Genomic DNA, 20,715 nt, shown 5'->3' on the forward strand with positions numbered 1-20,715 from the left:
TTAATCTGTAGCAGCACATATTCAGACATCATTCATATTTTACATTCATAATTCCTTTCATTCCACATTTGAACACACCAAAAAAAGTTGACCCCTGTACTATCTGACAGCATATTTCAAGAACACAGCTCTCAGTGTGCCCCTCTAATGTGCTATCGTTTATCTCGTTTCTCCTTTACTGTGCAAATTAATGTGCAGTATGTTCAGTTTGATTCAAGAAGATTTGAATTGAAAACAGTGAAGGTTTGACTTTAGCTGTTACAATGTTTCTTAAAAAGAGAAAATGTATTATTCAAATCATCATATTTTAGATTTTACATTACGTCTGGTCACATTGTGCCTAGGGCTCCGTCTCTGTAATCAATGTGTCCTATATTTGCATATGAAGAGTCATAAGTCATAAAAATGACCTGAAGGCAAAGGAGTAGAAACCGGCCGATGTGGTCAGCACTGCCTGCAGAAACAGATGACTACACTTGTAGCATGTTCGTGTCTCTTCTCCTTGTTATGACGCATTTCCATAAACCATAAAGTTTGCCCCGGTCTCACTAGTATTTCCATAGCATGCATGTAGAGGGGATCTTTATCACACCTCTCACTAATATAACAGAAAATCAATCCCAAGCCCGTCCTTCAATCACTTCATCAGTTCTTGCACAAAGACGCGAGCCGGCAGCTCGGCATGTTCATTACTCTCAATTATGCTGCTCATTTTTTTCTAGTTATTCATCTCTGTCAGCTCGAGCCCTGTGAGGGTAATCTTTCAGTCACGGACACAGAGATGAGGAAGACAGCATCCATTTGTGTATTCACTCATTAAATTAATGACCAAGATTATTTATAACATTCATTTAAAGGATGTCAGAGTCTAGAAGAGCGAGACGGAGAAACGCAGAGAATTTCAGAGGAAAAAAAACAGCAACACATAAGATTGAATATTTATAACTGGACATTTAAACGGACTATAAACAGTGTGTGGCCTGCAATACAATAACGTTACAGAGGCTAATAAGCAGCATTTGGATGGTTTATTGAAGTCTTTGAATATTTACAGTAGTCTTATAGCCTGAGAGCGCGTCTGATCCCAGAAAGTAAGCAGGGAGAGGCCTGGTTAGTACTTGGACGCGAGACCATCTGGGAATACCAGGCACTGCGAGCTTGTGGGCAGTGAAGGCTCAGGAGGTAGAGTGGGTCATCTACAATCAGAAGATCAGTAGCTTGATCCCCGGCTACTGCACTCCGCATGTCAGAGTATCCTCGGGCAAGATACTGAACCCGAGTTGCTCCCGATGCGTCCGTGTGAGTGTGTGCATGTAAAACAAGGTGCTTAGGTGTCCAAAAAAGTGCTAATATGAATGTGTGACACTGGGTGAATGAGGCTCGTGGTAAAACATGCTTTCAGTGCTCAGTGAGAGAAGAGAACCTATAACAAAGACATGCAGAGTTTAGCAAAGTTTCCAAGTTAAATTCTCTCTTAAAAATTAGCAGCATTAATCAAGAGTTGGCAACAATGTTTATTATAAGCTCGTGGTGAGACAACTCCGCACAGCTGAGTAAATACCCCCTCTGGATGAGAGCCATGTGATATGACTCATAGCTGTTTTGTTGTAAACACAACAGAGTGTCTTTAACAAATTACTGACAAATTCTAATGCACGAATTTGACAACGAAAATGCAAATATCATAATTAAACATATAAATACTGCAATTAGGAATTCTTACTCCAGATTTCTTTCTCAAATATGATCTCAAACTAATGCAACTTCCTGTTGGTCCACCATTAAACGCCAATTCCATTAAGCCTGTGGAGCTGTGGAGGAGCCGTCCTGCAATATCTACAGTATTGACCAGGCTAGAAAAAGTCTAAGAAAATCTTCCCAGTGAAGATGATGCAACGATGAATGTAAGGGTTTAATAAATAAATGAATGCTACAGGAAAAGAAGGAATGAAGGTCTGGTAACTATGGCAATAGCAAGAGAGTGATATTGCATGTGACGGGAACATGTGAAGATAAAGATCCAGCTTCTTAGCCCAAAGTGGGAACGTGGAGTGTTTCTCTCATTCACATTTACAAAAAAGAAATAAATGAAAAATTACAAAGTAAAACTCATAAGTACGCATGCAGCAGCAGGGACACTGGTAAAGGCAACAAAAGCTTTTTCATTTTCCTTTCAATTTTACAAGAAATTGCTGCAGATAGGTTTCCCGCTGCCCTTGCCTGTGTTTTCTTTGTGTCTCAACAGTATTTTTACTACACAATCTCCTTTTTGTGTTTTTGCTCTGTCATGTTTTCCTCCACCCTCTCTGCATCCTGGCCCTGCTGTGGATTCGAGGTGATGCAGGCCTGGTTATTCTTGGCTCTCGGGACCTCGGTCCTGCTGTGCTGTCCTCTACATCTCCAGTACCTGCTGTGCCCTGATGGCCCTGACGCTCAGCCTAATTGCCACTCCAAGTTGGCTGTGCCTCACACTCCTTTGTCCATCCCCATGTCTACTCCTGCTTCTGCTGGCTCCGTTTTGTATTCTCAACATTATTTTTCTAGTTACCACCACACACTGGTTACAGGCAGCTAAGGTTAGCATAGGGAGGTTCTGCTGTTTTTGCACCCAGTGCATTTGTGCTGCCTGAAAATAGTGTCTGTTCTGTACTTTATTCAAAGACACTGACAAAAAGAAACCAGAGAGCTGACCAATGCCAGGATTCTAGGGGAAAGCTCACTTCAAACTTGGTTTGTGGATACCACTGTGAAGTCTTTAAAGCAACTAGATTCAGGAGCCAGCCTGAAGTAAACACTTCAGGGGTTATCTTGGGTTCACAGAGTAGCTGAAACGCTGCCTGAGCAAACCAGAATAACACTCCACCAGTTTTATTCTCCAAGTGAGTAACTGGTTTATGTGACAGTATAGTTTGGTTGAAATTCAGAATTCATGCATTCATATTTCATGCGGTTTCATCCCAGCTTTATCTTCAGCACATCCCTCCTTCGCATCCGGTGATGAGTTCACGGTGCAGCCGTAAAGTTGTGGTCACTGTACTTAACTAGCTGCCAGTTTTAAACAACGTATAACTTGTTATTTTTTTAATTCAGTGATCACGCTACAGTTGCAGTTAATCGTTAGGTTCATTACAAGGGTCGGCAAGTCTTCAGGAGTGGAGGTGTGGATATTATTTTTATTTTACAAAAGGATGAGAATCCCGTGGTAAAGTGTGTCTGGGACAGAAACCACTGGGTTATGCTACTAACACAACGCAACCGTTTGCACAGAGTGATGATGTCTCCAACCTCAACCCGTCACAGAACTTCAGCAGGTCAACTTAGAGCCTCCTTTCCACCTGTTCGTGTTTCTATGGCAGAATCGTCGTGGCGATGGCTTTGAAGTCTCTTTGGGCTGTTTTTCAACTTTTTTTGTGTTGTAAGTGTGTCGTCATTAGGACAGGGATTTGCGTTGGTGTGTGGGACTGTAGCCTGCAGGTTTATATTGTTAACTGGTAATTATGAGACAAACTGTGTGAGTTCATTTTACAAAATAACGTGAAAGTTGTAAACGAATAGTGTAACAAATTACTTTGTCTGGTGAGTAATTAAGTAAGGTGCTGCATTACTTTTAAGAAAAAACACAAAACAAGGTAATGTGAAATGCATTACAGTTTTTGAGTACCAACCCCAACACTACCAGCTACTGAAGAGGAGCAGGCATGAACAGATTTTGTCATGAACCTGCTGTGTGCCGTTAAGCAGACTTAAACTCAAAAACACAGCTTTATTGCTGGCGTGCAGGTGATACAAAATGAAAATAAACTGGAATTCCTGAACCTAAACATACGGAGAAACACTCAGGAACAAGGGATGCGAGACTTTCACAATAAAACAGGAAATAAAGGAACGCAAAACTGACACGAGCTTGACACGGGAGCGGAGGAAAGTGGGACAAGACAGACATGACAGGCTGGGGAAACATGGGATGACACACAAGGAGGGGAACATGGGCACCGAAGGAGGAAACAAGACACAAGGACTCGCACAAACATATAGATCCAGACACACAGAGAGAGACACCGAGGGCAAAGACAAAAGAGGGAATCTAACAATCAAGGAACTAAACAGGGAATATAGGAAACTCAAAACAGCATAACTAAGACTACTAATGAACCATAACACAAAATGTTACCAAAACACAAGAAACTCACAATGCTGGGTCAAAAGGACGCAGAGCCGTGACAGATTTCGGTGGCAGGTCATTTAAAATGCAACATCAGCAAGCGCACAAGCTGTTTCTGTGCAGTTTGTCACAAAACGTGAGCTAAATTGAAAAAGTTCATGTGTGAAACACAGACGGAGACGATGTAAAAAAGACAGGAGAGGAAGATGAGAGCTTATTTTCAAAGGTGAGCACTGCTCATCAAGCTTACGTGTCCTCGTTCGTGTTAGATCAAATTAAATCAGATATTAGAGACGATTTGCAGCTGAATTATGTTTTTACGAAACATCTTGCAAGACAAACTGAAGTATGCCAACTCAGTGTTACTCAAAGGTTTCAAGAACACGCACGGCACTTCAGTGATAGTTTACATTGATCACTTACTGAATACTTGTCGTACTAGCTTTGTAGTTTCTAGTGGTTTTCTAAGTAATTCTTTTCCCCACGCTGTACTAGATGATCTCAGGGCCCCCCCATCTGCTTTACCCCTCGCCTGATCAGAATCAGTGATTTCCTTTAAACGGCTTCTAAATTTCCATAGACTTGCTTTTATATAATAAAACGACACATGACTTTACGTGACGTCATCTGTTGTGTTTTGACTGTCTGTTTTCAAGCTTCTAGTTGTGTTGTTTATTATAAATGCTGCCTAATTTTTCATTTTTTAAAATCATCCTCCGGCATATTTCTGTGTACTTGGGTGTGCGCGCTTCTCCTGCGACTTTAAAAGAGGATTTACAAAGTGTTTTGACAGACGGGAAAAAGCAGAAGATTCAAAGGGAAAATTTAAACAGAGCCAAACATTAAAGGTGCTCTTAATATAAAGCTTATTACTGAATCCTTGTTATGAAAATGTTGCTACAATTTTTTGCACTTCTAACACAATTATGTTCAAAGCTTACAATAAGGCAACAAATCTCTCCTCTGCTATTGAATTATTTATGTATTGAATGTTAGCAGGTAATTCCTCTTTAAATTCATTACTTGGTTTTATTCTCAACAGAAGAAGAATCCTTAGAGATGGATGGCCACTGTCACATGTTTCTACGGTGACACAATACCTCCGGGCTATTCAGTGCATACAGTGTATGTTGTAGCAGTTCTCAAATTAAACATTGATCTAAGAAAAACAAGAAGAACACACAAGAAGAAACACTCTCTCCTGGGGATTTATGTTTAGACTTGCACAGCCTCGACGCTACACAAGAGGAAAAAAAATCAGCACAGATATTAGCAGCAGGAAACTTATTATGCTTACAAAACACAAGTCTCTGCAGATTTGTCTACTCACCCTGGAACTCCCCAAAACAGGGATAATTGGTTACTGGCATGCCCCTTGTTTGCATGAATATAAGGGTTTTTGTTTTGCTTTTTTAAACCAATTCTTTGGTTCAAGGATATTTAGCAGATGCCTTTTCAGCCTGAGAGGGATCTGCCAAGAGTATTTGACCAACTCCCAAAAAAAGCCAGGACAAATATAATCAGTGTCACGGAGGAAAAGAGATGCCAGTGTGAACAATTATGCTGCTATTTCTTAATTAGCCACAAAATAAAAGGCTGCGCAAGTAAATGCACTTATGCATCATGGAGAAGTTAAACCAACCTTTAATTTTATCCCATCTGAGACCAAAACTGAGCCCTGCCATGGAGCTGCACATGGAAATAATCCATAATGCAATTAAAATGACAGCATGACAACTGGCTGGGTGCAAGGCGGGGACCAGGGGAAAAACATGTCGTGGAACATGTTGTAGAGCAGCACAGCTGAATATGACGCATATGAAGGGAACAGTAGTCTTGGGTCAGGCAGTCCCGAGACATACTTCTTCTTCCTCAATGACAGCTGAGCAGGTGCAGCAATTTCTTATGCAGACTGGAGCATCTTGATATAAAGGAGCCTAAATATATATAGACGAGGAAAAACTCTGCAGGTGTGAAGCGAGTCCGGTCAGCAAATCTTCACTGGGTGCAGGGTCACAAAAAAAGTTTACTTAAAAAAGTTGCAATGTGACATCAGGTTAGTTTCTGGTGTTCTCTGGCAGGGGCTTATATGCATTTTCAGTTTTAGGTTTATGCACAATAGATGACACCGATGCAGCCTTTCATGGATCTTCACGTTTTATCTCAAAAAACAAAAACAAAGCAGGTGATAGGAAACACTATCATTTCTACCTACTTAATTGTGTTGATGAACACACTGGTGGCTTTACACGTAGGCCACGTGTGCAGCATAGGCCTCATGATTTGATTTATACTATGATTTTTATTAAATGTGGCTCTGCCATTCTGAACGATTCCAACAATTAGCTTTAAGAAAATAAGCTCAGTGGAACTTCCTACCACCAGTGTTGGTCAAGGAACTTGAAAAAAAATTACATCGCCAAAAAAGTAATTCAATTACTTTACTGATTACTTTTTTCAAAAGTAATTAGTTACTTAGTTATTTCTCAAAACCATGATACACAACCTGGATATGTTATAACGCAAAGTCTCGGAAAGTCTCTTTTTAAAAATAGTTTTAATCTTTAAATTTTATGCACATTGCATCAAACAAAAATGATATGCAGCCGTCTTTGACTTGAAGAAATGTGTTTAACATTTAAAACCTATTGTCTGCATATTCCAGCATAAAGAACAAAATCACGTTTTGTGTTTACACTTTTTCAAATTGATGCAAATAAAACAGCAGAAATAAATAAAATCAAAGATTCAGCAGCTCTTAAATCTATTGTCCCCTTTTAGCAGGAGTGGGGCGGGTGGAGGTTTGCCCACTGCGGTCCTGTCAGTGGGAGGATCCGGGGGTTTCTCTGTGAATGTCACATCCCAGCGTGCTCGCTGCTCACTCAAATTCGATGCGTCTGTTGCTGCCACGGACGTCGCACGCTCGTACGTCATTGTCATGAGACACTCTCCCAAACAAATCACAACGGTTTAGTAACGCAGCATGTTTATAGGAAAGTAACAGTAATCGAATTACTTCTTTTTTCAAGTAACGCGTAATGTAATGTTACTTGTAATGCATTACTGCCCATCTCTGCCAGTCCAAAGGCTGCTGGTAGTTTGCTGGTGAGTCTAAATTGCCCGTGGATGTGAGGAAGGTAAAGTGTATGGAGTAGAGCACTGTATCCATATATGATTAAATGTAGGTTTGGCTTTGAGCTATCAGACTAGAAAGACTGGAACATTGGTGCATTATTGCCAGCCTACAATATTGTTTTGAATGTCTAAATACAGACTACATAGAAAATGTCATTCATTGGGACGACCGTGGGGGTTGGGAAGCGCATCTGTAACCGGAAGGTCGCCGGTTTGATCCCCGGCCTCTCTGTTGTGTCGTGTCCTTGGGAAAGACACTTTACCTACCGCCTACTGGTGATGGCCAGAGGGGCCGATGGCACGATATGGCAGCCTCGCTTCTGTCAGTCTGCCCCAGGGCAGCTGTGGCTACAACTGTAGCTGCCTCCACCAGTGTGTGAGAGTGAATGAATAGTGGCATTATAAAGCACTTTGTGTGCCTTGAAAAGCGCTATATAAATCCAATCCATTATTATTATTGTTATCTGGAGTTATGTCCAGTAACCAGTTTTAGTCGATAGTTCTCTGCAGGTACACATCTTTTGGGATCAGACCTCCACAGAAGGGTCATATATAGTAGAGATGTAGAGATAAACAGACAAACAGACCTATCAAACATGAGCTGCAATGTCCCTGCTTCACCTTCACTCGAGAACTATAAGGAACCTCTATACTTCCAGCTTATTCCTGACTTCTGCTTTACAGAAACAACACCTATCATAGTTGTAGCAGCAGCAGACTACAAGTTAGTCTCAAGATCCCTTGAGACCAATGCTGCAAGAATCAGCAAAACACGAGTTGAAGTGTGTAGTCTGACTTTGTAAAGCTATTTACTCACCGTGCCTGTTGCCTGTTTACTGTGTAAGAGGTGAGCTGTGATCTAGGGCATGTGTCAGCTGGGTCTTGTTGGAAATGGATTGTGATGCCCAGAGCTAATCAAAGAGTACCTCTGGAGTCAGGGTGCTGTATGGGCACTGAATTACTGCGAGTTAAATCCTGCTCGTTCTCCTATGTTGTTGTCTGACAGCCTGAGCAGTCTCTGTTTTCATCTGCAAATGAAAATGAAATAAAGAGGTGAGCGGATGGATGCTTGTTGAAAGAGCTGTTATTCTAGGCAATGGTGCTGATGTACTGTGATCATATTGTGTAGCTGCTTACTGGGTGAATGTATAGAAGATGATTCTAAGCGGGCTAATTAGCCGGCGTGCACACTGGGTGAGAAATTACTGAATGCACAATTACTCCAGTTAATATGAAGAAGTTTTATTGTGCATGGAAAGCCCACTGTATAATCCACATCGTCACCATGCACATCAAGGTTGCCACATTACAAAGTGTTCGCTGCGGGTTAGTGTAACCAGTTTCTACCCTCATAATGATGCTAATTAAGAATTTGTAGATACCTCGAGTCAAAATCAGAGCTAGATACACGTGCTGAGGTGCTGGATATGCCGGTGCCTCTCCACTAGGGTTGCCAACTCCCTGAAAAATAAATAAGGGACACCTCGTGGCCAGGGCCGGGCGACCCAGTTGTCTTCACCCTTCCCAGTGTGGTGAATTTTCTAGCTCTTTTTTTGTGTGTGAAATTATTTTTTTTAACCCTTTGACTTGAATTTGATTTAAGTAGATGCATATTCTATTCTTTGTGATATGAACACATGTGAAACAAATGATCATTTAGCCATTTATTTTTAGCTCAAAATGACATTAACACATAAAACAGGTCTCTTTCTTAAACAGAAGCCTGTCATGCTTAACTTTTGAGAATATAAGTAAATCTTTCTTTAAAAGAACTCTGTCCTGCTTAACTTAAAATAATAGAAAACAATAGAAAGAAAAATATTCTTGTAACAGTGCACATTTAGTGCATTTAGTACAATTGGCTTCAGCTGAGGTATTATTTCAGCTTTTCTAATGCTAATCAGCTGCTCCTGTTTGAAAACCCGCTTGTTCCCATGATTACGCATCTTAACTCATCATCATTATTCATCTGTGTATTACTTTTATGTATTAGTGATCTATTTGTTGTAATCATCTATCCTTGCAGTCGTTTATTACACAAAATAAATTATATTATCACACTTCTGGCCACATAGCGCTGATATTGACTGCACATGCCCATATTAACTTTTTCCAGCCAGGTGTTTTCCTTTTCCCATTCTTCCCTTTCTCTGAGGGGAACAAACATTGCTGCTCTAACGCTGGGCTCACACTGTGCGGTTTTAGGCCCATTTTGAGCCGATTTTTGAGTGATCGGCCCGATTTTGGCCTTCATCGTGCATCGTGTAGTATACGTGGGGTAACGAGAAGCGATTAACACCTTGAGCAGCTCCCGATCATCAATCGCTCGTGAGCCGCTCACACTGCTCGCGCGCAAACACGTAAACGCCGTGAAAAAGACGGCGCAGCACGGCTGTGCAGCGTGTGATCTGGACACAAGCGATGGAGGCACAACTTGTAGAACTTTGGAAAGCTCATCCGAGCCTTTTCGATGTGGCCTCACAAAATTATCACGACCACAACAACCGTGAAAATAGTTGGATTTACATTGCTGCTCATTCACAGCTGCCTGATCAATGTTTTTCATTAGCAATTTAGCAAAGTTGATGGTGGTGGTGTGTGTGTCTGTGTGAGTGAAAGACAGACAGAGAGCGACAGATTTTCTGTTATAACCTTCATGTTATGTTGGCACAGTGTGAGCACTCAGGTCGCATCAGAGCATCGGGCGGTATAGTGTGAGACCTGCATCGTGACCTACCAACTTCTAACCCCTGCGAGTCAATCGTGCAGTTTGAGCAGGAGCTGAATAACGTGACTGAAAAAATCGCACAGTGTCTGCCCAGCTTTAGGTGTACTGTCGTCCGAGACTTGCACCGCAGTGTCGGCGTTTGTTCCCCTGTTGGCCATGCTTCTTGTTGTGGTCATCTGTTGTCTTCCGGTATTTTCTCCGTAAGCGACCTTTCCTCGACCAATGAGACGAGCGGTAATCTGAATTGTCATACTCGAATTGTCATAAGTGTGCTGTCAGCTCATTGGTCACAAAGCAGGAGAGGGGCTGGGAATTATGTTTTCCAACAAAGTGTTAATTCCATAAACATTTATAGACTACTTTTGATTCTCACTGTATTACGGGACAAAGTGCGTCCCTTATTAGCTCAATACGGGACGTGTGCTTTTGTTTCTAAATACGGGACGATTCCGTATTTTAAGGGACGGTTGGCAACCCTACTCTCCACTAAAGTCTGCTCAAAGATCAATGTTTTTTCCACATTTGTACATGGTGTGTAAGCCAACAGATCGATAGAGCCCAGAGTTTTGGATGGAGCAAGTCAAATGGATGAAACGCTGCTACATAGTTCACCCATCCAGTAAGGAAATGGCAGCTACAGAGAGACGGATTAAAGGTGAGGGAGGTGGAGGCATGAAGACAGGATAAGAGAAACAGAGTATCAGGGCATCTATAGGGGGAAGAATCCGAGATAAAAGGCCAATGAGAGAAGAAACACACCTGCCAGTGTAGCATGTTGACCTATGTTTGTATCAGCCACTAGATGGCACTGTGTTGCTGCAATGTGTGTAATTCACTCGCGAGCAAGAAGCTCCAGAGGAAATGGAGAAGTAGACAAAATAAAGTGGAATCGGAGCAGAGATTGGTGTGTGCGTGCAGTTAGTAAGAAGCTCGGCATACATACAAAAACAACACATGGTGTCAGAGTAGCGGATTCTACGCAATCCCTCGCCGTCGGACAGCGCAGACATGGAGGCTTACGGCGTTCCCACACCGCGTATGGATTGGGACTCTAGCAACCTGCCCGAGGCATGGCGGCGTTTCAAGCAGCACGCCGAGCTAATGTTCGCTGGTCCTCTTCGGGGGAAGGAGGAGGCAGATAAATGCAGCTACCTTCTTCTATGGGTCGGTGAGAAAGGACGGGACGTCTACAACACGTGGACGCTCACCGCAGACGACTCCCGAAAGCTTCAGACGTACTACGATAAGTACACTGATTACATCATACCGAAAGCTAACCCAATCTACGCCCGATATAAGTTCCATGAAAAGATGCAGGGTGAAAATGAGACACTTGAACAGTTTATTACGGAACTGAAACTACTTGCTAAAGACTGTGGGTACCCAAATACAGATGAAATGGTCAGGGATCGCATTGTATTTGCCACTAACTCGCCACACGTCCGAGAAAAGCTACTCAGCCAAGGCGCAGAGCTCACGCTAGAGAAAGCTATAGATATAGCACGATCACACGAGCTAGCAAAGCAACAGCTAAAAACTATGGGTCACTCCAGGGGCCAAGAAACTGTGCACGCCATCGGCAGGAAATCGCACAGACAAGAATATCAAACAAGAAGCGTGAGACCAAAAGAACACGCTAATGCAACACTAAAAACGTGCAGCTATTGTGCCGGACAACACAGTAATAAAGACATCTGCCCAGCAAAAGGGAAGCAATGTGCAAAATGCAAGAAAATGAACCATTTTGCGAGAGCATGCAGGTCAAGACTCCCTTCGCAGACAAAAGCCCACCTCAAATCAGTACACACTGTGAGAGAGAACATAGAAATGTCAACTATGGACACAGATGAGGACCAAGACTGTTTCTACATTGATAGCATCACCATAGAAAATGAAGGAAGAAATGATGAGCAAGCATATGCAGACATGCAGCTTGGTTCCCCCCCACAGACAGTGAGGTTTAAAGTTGACACTGGGGCGCAAGCAAACACAATTCCAGCTAACATGTTCCAGACACTCTTCCCACACGTGACACTGAAGCCTGTCACACACAAGCTCACAGATTACGGGGGACACTCACTCAGCGTGGAAGGAAAATGCCAGTTAAAATGCAAACACAAAGACAAGACCTGCACGTTGGAATTCCATGTTGTTAACACAAGCGCCCCACCTGTATTAGCAATGAAAGCTTGCCGTGACCTTAACCTGGTAAGGATTGTGATGGCAGTGACGGAGGAAAGAGGCAAGACAACCAACAGTTCACAGGCAATACTAGACGAATATGCAGACGTATTTAAAGGGATAGGAGAATTTCCTGGTGAATGCAGTTTCCATGTAAATCCAGACGTTGCACCCACAGTCAGCCCACCTCGTCGGATTCCCATTGCTCTGCGAGCCCGACTCAAAGACGAGCTCGACAACATGGAAAGGAACCAAATCATATGCAAGGTCACAGATCCTACGGACTGGGTGAATGCACTTGTTGTCGTGGAAAAACCCAAGACGGGCAGACTCAGAATATGTCTGGACCCCAGACCCCTCAACAAGGCTATACAAAGACCCCATTACCCTCTACCCACCTTGGAGGATGTCACCACAAAACTTGCTGGGGCCAAGTATTTCAGTGTTTTGGACGCCAGATCAGGCTACTGGGCCTTTAAGCTAAGCCACGAATCATCTCTGTTAACCACATTTAATACTGTGTTTGGCAGGTACCGCTTCCTCAGGTTGCCATTCGGCATAATCTCAGCTCAGGATGAGTTCCAGCGACGCGTGGACGAGACCTACGAGGGCCTGAGGGGCGTGGCAGCCATTGTGGACGACGTACTGGTCTTCGGAGAAACCAAACAGGAGCATGACGACAACCTGAGGGCCATGCTGCAGCGCAGCAGGGAGAGAGGTGTAAAACTGAACCCTGACAAGTGCACCATCTGCGTCAAAGAGGTCAGTTACTTCGGTCACACATTGTCACACGAAGGGCTGAAACCAGATCCACAAAAAGTAAAAGCAGTCCAAGACATGGCGCCCCCACAGAACAGGGCGGAATTGGAAACAGTGCTGGGGATGGTTAATTATCTAGCAAGATTTGCCCCACACCTGTCAGAGATAAATGCTCCGCTCCGCCAGCTGTTAAAGCAGGACAGTGAGTTTGTATGGGACAAGAACCATGACAGAGCCTTTCAACGAATGAAGGAGCTGATCACTAGAGAACCAGGCCCAGTTCTCTCCTTCTTCGACCCCAAGAAAGCGCTACGACTCCAGGTCGATGCATCCAAAAGTGGCCTCGGTGCTGTGATGCTGCAGGACGGCAAGCCAGTTGCCTACGCATCCAAGTCACTTAACAGCACTGAGCAGAACTATGCCCAAATAGAAAAAGAGCTGTATGCTGTTCTCTTTGGTTGCAAGCGGTTCCACGAGTACATGTACGGTCGACATGTGACCATTGAGTCGGACCACAAGCCACTTGAGTCCATACTCAAAAAAACACTAGCATCAGCACCACCACGGCTACAGAGGATGATAATACAGCTGCAAAAGTACAACATCAGCATCATCCACAAGCCAGGGAAAGACATCCCGGTAGCCGACACGCTCTCCCGGAAATCCATAGAGTTTCACGACAAATCACTATGTGACGGGATGGATGCGCAGATCCACTCAGTCCTCAGCAACATGCCTGTCAGTGATCAGAGACTCTCAGAGATAAGAAACGAAACAGCCCAAGATCCTCAGCTCAACAGCCTGAGACGGACCACATTGAGTGGATGGCCTGATAAACGGTCTCAATGTCCGCCTGACATTCAGGAGTTTTGGAACCACAGGGATGAGATCTCACTGATAGACGGGATCATGTTTAAAGGAGAGAAAATGATCATCCCAAAAAGGCTCAGAAAGGACATGATAGAGCGGATTCATTCCAGCCATATGGGTATAGAAAAGAGCAAAAACAGAGCCAGAGACCTTCTGTTTTGGCCAGGCATGGGAAAGCAGATTGAGGAAGCAGTCGGAGCCTGCAGCACATGCCAGGAGAGACAAGCTGCTAACCCCAAGGAACCCCTGTTGTCACATGCAATACCAGAACGACCGTGGCAGGTCATAGCCACCGATCTGTTCACTTGGAACTCGGAAGACTACATCATCATGGTAGATTACTACAGTAGATTCTTCGAGTTGGAAAGACTGCACAGCTGCACTGCAGAAGCAGTGATCCACAAACTAAAGTCAGCCATGGCTAGGCATGGTATTCCAGAGTCGGTGATTAGTGATAACGGTCCGTGCTATGCTTCCAGTAAGTTTCAACAGTTCGCAAAGTCATGGAGTTTCACCCACACCACTACTAGTCCCCATTACCCACAGAGCAATGGCCTAGCCGAGAAAACAGTCCAGACAGCAAAGAAACTTCTGGACAAGGCCAAAGCGGAACATAAGGATCCCTACTTGAGCCTATTAGAATACCGGAACGCCCCCGTGGACAACTTAAAGTCGCCTGCACAACTACTCATGAGCCGGAGACTTCGCTCCATCCTCCCTGCAACACCAAAACAGCTGGAACCCCAAGTAGTTTGCCAGCAAACAGTGCGTGAAAGGAGAGAAGTCTGCCAGCAGCGCCAGCAGACTTATTTCAACAGAGCCGCCCGACCTCTGCCTCAACTATATCCTGGCACACCGGTCCGGTTCCGGCAAAAAGACGGTTCCTGGAAACCAGCTGTGGTCACAAGTTGTGCCGACACGTCCAGAAGCTACAACATAACCACAGATACAGGACAAGTTTACCGGCGTAACCGCCGACACCTCCGCAGAAGCAGGAACAGCGTAGGAGGTGAGGAGTTCATTCAACCAACAGGCATCCGCGATGACAGCCCTGTGGTATCTCAGCCCCCGCCTGTGGAGCCCCCTGATAAAGACATTACAACACCTGGATACACGACTCGTTATGGGCGTGTTACCAAACCAAGACAGGTCTTGGACCTGTAATATTGTAAAGGGTGCAGGCGGATCGCTGCCCTAGAAAAAAAAAAAAAGGCTGTTTATATGTTTGTTGTTCCAATGATGTCACTAGATGCATCTGTTTATTATGTTTGTGATATAGCCAGTATTGAGTCGAATGCTATGTTATCAATGGATGTGCTCAGGATGTTATTCCTGTAATTTCAGTTGCCTTAGAAATTTTACAAGCCTGAGTTGTGTTTTTTTTTAAGAAGGGAGATGTAGCATGTTGACCTATGTTTGTATCAGCCACTAGATGGCACTGTGTTGCTGCAATGTGTGTAATTCACTCGCGAGCAAGAAGCTCCAGAGGAAATGGAGAAGTAGACGAAATAAAGTGGAATCGGAGCAGAGATTGGTGTGTGCGTGCAGTTAGTAAGAAGCTCGGTATACATACAAAAACAACACAGCCAGTAAGCCCATCAGTACATTGATTTTTGTGCTTGTTCACAGTTTTAGCTCCCAAAGAAAGACACCTGTCAGGTTAGGATCTCCCCAGAGTTCCTATTGTACAACATCTCCATACAGCACGGACCTTAAAAAACCCAAATATCCACATCTGCAGTGCTTCTTGACATAGAATAGCCCTTTACTGTCACTGTACATGTGCAACGAAACTGAGTGCTCCACACCAACTGTGCCGGAGTTAAATATAAATAGTAGACAGCAGGAATAAATAGCAAACAGGAGAAATATGTACAATTGATATAGAAAAACAATAGAAACAGAACATGAAGACGTGAAATGTCTGTAACTGATTCAATAATAACAGATTCTGAGTTCACACTTAAACTCTAAGCTGCTGTTATTCAGGATGAAAACAGATTTAAGATTTTTGTCCTCGTGGCCATTAGCTGGAAGTTTTGCCAGTGCCAGCACGAGGGGGCGTTCATTCTTGAGCGTAGAACACAGAGGAGGGACAGTTAATGCTGATATAATGAAATCCAGAAATTAACTCCATTGACAAAAAGATCCTCTGTGAGATTGTCTCACAGTGGCAGAGACTGAGGTTGTTGTGTGATATTGTAAAAGCCACTAAGAACCAAGATGTCTGTGCACTTGTCATTCTTCCGCTTAAGTTTGGCATTACAAATGGTAAATGGACTGGCACTTATACAACACTTTTGTACCCTTATTGAACACACAAAGCACTTTTTATTACAAGCCTAAGTCTCACACACACACACACACACACTCTTGTCTATGCCTAAGCAGCTTGACTAACACTCACACACACTTACACAGATACATGAGGGGCAACTTGGAGTTCAGCCCAAGGATACTTTGTCATGCAGGTTAAACCAGCAACCTTGTGACTGGTAGATGACCCACAGATTAAAAAGCTATTTGTTCATAGAAGATTATGTATTCCTTTGTTAGAGCTTCTGAGGGACAACTGAACTGAACGAAGGGTCGTATTTGTTTAGGATTTGCAAATAACAAGGGTTCCTGAAGTTTGGCAAGAAAAGCAACAGCTCTGTGCAGTGCTGGAAACCAAAGTGTCAAACTCAGTGACAGGCAGGTACGTTGACAGCTCTCCAAATGTGGGAACATAGTAACGTAATCCTCATGCAAGAATGGAAAATTCATCTCCGTCCCGGCTGAGTGCAGGGGTTGTAACCGAACAGCTTTAAAAACCATTCAGAGAACAATAAAACAGTCGTGCACTTTTCTCAGGCTTCTCAACTTGACCTGTGTGCACTCTTAGGGCTAATAAGCACTTTTGACAGCTGAGTCTGCTGTGGATGATTTTTATAACAATGCTGCAGACAGAGCTGTGACACCAACACGTCATTTTAAATCACTGACACTAAAGCTGGTGAGCAGGTACCAATAGGTGACAAAAAAAACGCAACATATTGTCGAGGGAGGCTGGGTCACGACATATGTGCCCGTTTCAATTGAGATCTGGTGACTGTGGCAGCCTTAGGATATGATTCTCAACCTTTTCATATTCATCATGTTGTCCTGCGGATGGAGACACTGTCAATGGCATCGGGCTCACATGTTAATTGGACGGTTGGTCACCCAGAACAACTGACCCATACAGGAACATGCCGCCAGTTTTGAAGCTTCCTTTTCATGCATTTGTAGCTTTTGGACCCAAAAGTAAATACAGATCAAAAGATGAAAACTAATTGTAAAACCTCACATAGGAAATGATTTTATGTTAAACGCACAAACTTAAGCCTAAAATCCCTTAAACTCTTATGTAAATACCTTAATTCTATGTAATATTTATAACACGACTCAAAGGGTTGAGAGGACGCAGCTTCCTATGTTGTGATAAAAAGCAGGTGAAACACCTGAGATCACCGCCTGGGGTTAGGCTGAACTTGTCCATGTATTAAAGGTGACAGGAGACAAACAAAATCCACATCATCGATCTAAAATCACTTTCATTCAGTAAAAATCATGTTCAGCGCTGCTAGTTACATCAACACAAACGACATCGCAGATGTTTAAAGAAAAAAAAAAGCACAGTAAATCCAATGCGATATGATAACATTCATAAGCGTCCCGATTACCTTCTTCACAGCGCATCCACACGTGGGGACAAAGGGAATCCCGGCGCCTCTTTGCGCGTTGTTTTCGGACGAGATCCGCTGTCACTACATCGGAAAAGGTTTTTTATTCCGTCTCAGCAAGTGTTCTCGCCATCCTCTGCTGGGATATGTTCGCTCTACAGCTCTTATCCAGGCTCTTCGCTCGTTTGTCTCTTTCCCCCCCTTTCTTTTATTCACATGATCAAAGGTCTCTGGTTTACCCACTTTTTCCGAGATTTAAACAAAACTGTAACAAACCCGAAACGCTTGACCAAACTGGTTACCTTTGGTCTCAGTTGCATATCCTGTCGTTTAACAATTCGGAAGCTCCGTTCACAGACCGAGCTGCTTTATGTGTTGATAGGGGAGTTTGGAGAGCATGTGCGAGCTTTCGCATCTGAAATCCATCTGAAAGCCAGTGCGCCTCAACGATCATCCCTCCCTCCTCAGCCTCAGCAGACACGGAGCGCGGACCAATTGAGAGGCAGGAAGAGAGAGAGAGAGAGGCGAGATGAGAGCATGGCAGTCTGGTGTGGGACCAGGGACGTCAAACACGCAGGGATCAGCAGAGTAAAGCACAGATAAAAAGACAAGGAGACCGTTTGGACACATTTTTAAAGGATGTAATAAAATAAACGTTGTCACCGTGTAACTTCTATATACACAAAGGAAAATCGAATTCAACATAATAAATAATGTCTGCTTACAAATTCAAAGAATTCATAGACATGAGTTTTGTTAATGAAAACCAAAAGACATAAAACAAACCCTTTTGGAGTCATTCCTCCTACAGTAGGTGTCCTCAGTGACACATGCACAGACCAGCCTTGTGAATCATCACCAACTATCACTATCTTATGAGTTATAGAAAGGCCACGGCTCTGGTACCCAGACATTGTCTTAGCGCATGTTAGGAAAAAAAGTCGTTTTTGGTGCATGTGCTCCACTAGATTTTTTTTTTTTTTTTACCTGGCTACAGTTGCTCTTTTAAAAGCTTTAATTAAAATGTGTAAATGGTTTTACATTTCTGCACACAGACCTTTGTTATAGCTGAGCTGATAGGTGTCCTACCTGGTTGGGTTCAGGTTAAACGCGTTGCAGACATCCTCGGCAATCTGGTGAAGCTGTTAGCACACTAACATCACAACCCTGAAAGACACAGCTTCAGGTATGTAAGCAGAGATGTGGATGTTTGGAGGCCTCCCTCCAAAAATTTGTTTTGGACCTTCATTTTTGTGCTCTGATCCCTGGGACAGGGGTGTCCAACTCCAGGCCTCGAGGGCTGGAGTTGGACACCCCTGCTGTAGCATGTACAAATCCAGTTTTAATAAAGTTGAAACCCTGTATAAAATGTAAGTGCAAACAGAACACACCCAGATTTTAATCACATTCACTTTGATGGCAGCAACATGTCCCAAAAGTCAGACAGTCCTTCTTGTCTTTAGTCTGGAGGACTTGTTGTCCATGTTAATTTCAAATGTTGATTAATCTGACCATGGAAGCATTTTCCACTTCGTCTCAGTCCATGTCCGGTGAGCTTTGGCCCAGCGTTTCTGGATCACGCTCACATATGGTGTTCACAGACGGTGGTTTCTGGAAGAGCCCATGCGCTGATTTCCATGACAGAATCGTGCCTCTCTTTAATGCAGTGCTGCCCGAGGGCCCAAAGATCACAGGCATCCAGTATTGATTTTTTATTTTCTCCAGATTCTCTGACTCTTTTGATGATATCATGTACTGTACAGGATGAGAGAGTTAAATTCTTCACAGGTTTATGGCGTGAAATTATTTCACAATTTGCAGTCAATTTGTTGCCAGTTAATCTAATTGGTTAAAATGATCATCCAACTCTTTCTTTTTAGCGCCATCAAACAAAATATTGACCTTTTGTTTTCCAGTCCTGGCTTTTTAACTTGTTGCTGCCATTTTCTCATCTCTGTTGTAGATAAAATATCAGATTATGAATTATATTGTCTCTTAACCCACAACAACAACAACAACTCATCATCAAGTTTGGTGATGACACCACGGTAGTCTGACTCATATCAAAGGCAGACGAGGCAGACTGCAGAGAGGAAGTCCTGAAGATGGCAGCCTGGTGTTCAGAGAACAACTTGGCCCTGAACACTAAGAAAACCAAACAGGTCATTGTCGACTTCAGGAGGCACAGCGCTGACTTAGCCCCCCTATACATCAACGGGGAGTGTGTGGAGAGGGTCCAAACCTTCCGGTTCCTTGGTGTCCTCATCTCCGCTGACATCTTTTGGACAGACAACATCACAGCGGACGTCAAGAAGGCCCAGCAGCAGCTGCACTTCCCGAGGGTCCTCAGGAAGTACGAGCTGGACTCCAACCTGCTGCTGACCTTCTACTGCTCGCCCATTGAGAGCCTGCTGACATGCTGCACCACAGTATGGTACGGCAGCTGCACTAAAGCTGACAGAGTGAGGCTTCAGAGTTGAGTCAAGGCAGCACAGAAGATCGTCGGCTGCCCTCTCCCCTCCCTGATGGACATTTATTCCTCCCACTGCCTCGGCAGAGCATCACACATCATCAAGGACAGAGCCTGTTTTTGACCTGTTCAACCTGCTTTCCTCAGGGAAGCGCTGCAGGTGCATCAGACACGCAAGAATAGTTTCTTCCCAAAAGCCACGACCAGCCTGAACTCACACATGCACTGACAACACAGTTCCTTCATCCCTCCAATCCAAGGACTTCCCTCTATAAACCACCACTGTGCAATTCACGTACTTATTGTACATCTGTACAGTGACAATAAAGGCATTCTATTCTATTCTATTCTAATAACAAAGAGATGAAACAGTTATTTAATCACCAAGTCTCTTTCTTTTGTGCATCTGATGAACTGTTTAATGATGAGTCAAAATAATATTAGTTAAACATCAAACTGTTCTTTACATTTAGCTGAGTGATTTCACGCTCCTCCTGATTGTTTTGATGGACAGCTTACAGCTGCCGACTGTATGAATATTCATATTCATCGAGCTATTATTAACCTTTCAGCAACACGATCCCACAGAATTCCCAAATTCCCTCTTTTTTAAAGTTCCAATCACTTTTGAAGTGATTCCCATGTTGCAATAAATAATCTTTGTTTGTAGTCAACAACATGAAGAATAATGTGGGGACATTATTAT

The 20,715-nt window shown here is 43.5% G+C and overlaps 1 protein-coding gene across 2 annotated transcripts in view; it reads right to left on the bottom strand.

The window, feature by feature from the left end:
* pde4ba (phosphodiesterase 4B, cAMP-specific a) overlaps positions 1 to 20,715 on the bottom strand; it is a 229,487-nt gene that overhangs the window by 201,575 nt on the left and 7,197 nt on the right. The window contains exon 1 of one of the 2 annotated variants that reach the window (XM_086270259.1): positions 17,540 to 17,919. The exons of the other annotated variant lie outside the window; for it this stretch is intronic. Coding sequence (XP_086126385.1) covers positions 17,540 to 17,555 — 16 coding nt within the window. The 5' untranslated portion in view covers positions 17,556 to 17,919. Of the gene's footprint in view, positions 1 to 17,539; positions 17,920 to 20,715 lie in introns of those variants that run through there. 2 annotated transcript variants of the gene reach the window in all.

This window comes from Aulonocara sp. 'chitande type north' Nkhata Bay, linkage group LG17 (genome assembly GCF_057382095.1).
Source record: "Aulonocara sp. 'chitande type north' Nkhata Bay isolate Kocher_YH1m ecotype deep benthic linkage group LG17, A_spYH_male_GT1.1, whole genome shotgun sequence".
NCBI classification, from domain to species: domain Eukaryota; kingdom Metazoa; phylum Chordata; class Actinopteri; order Cichliformes; family Cichlidae; genus Aulonocara; species Aulonocara sp. 'chitande type north' Nkhata Bay.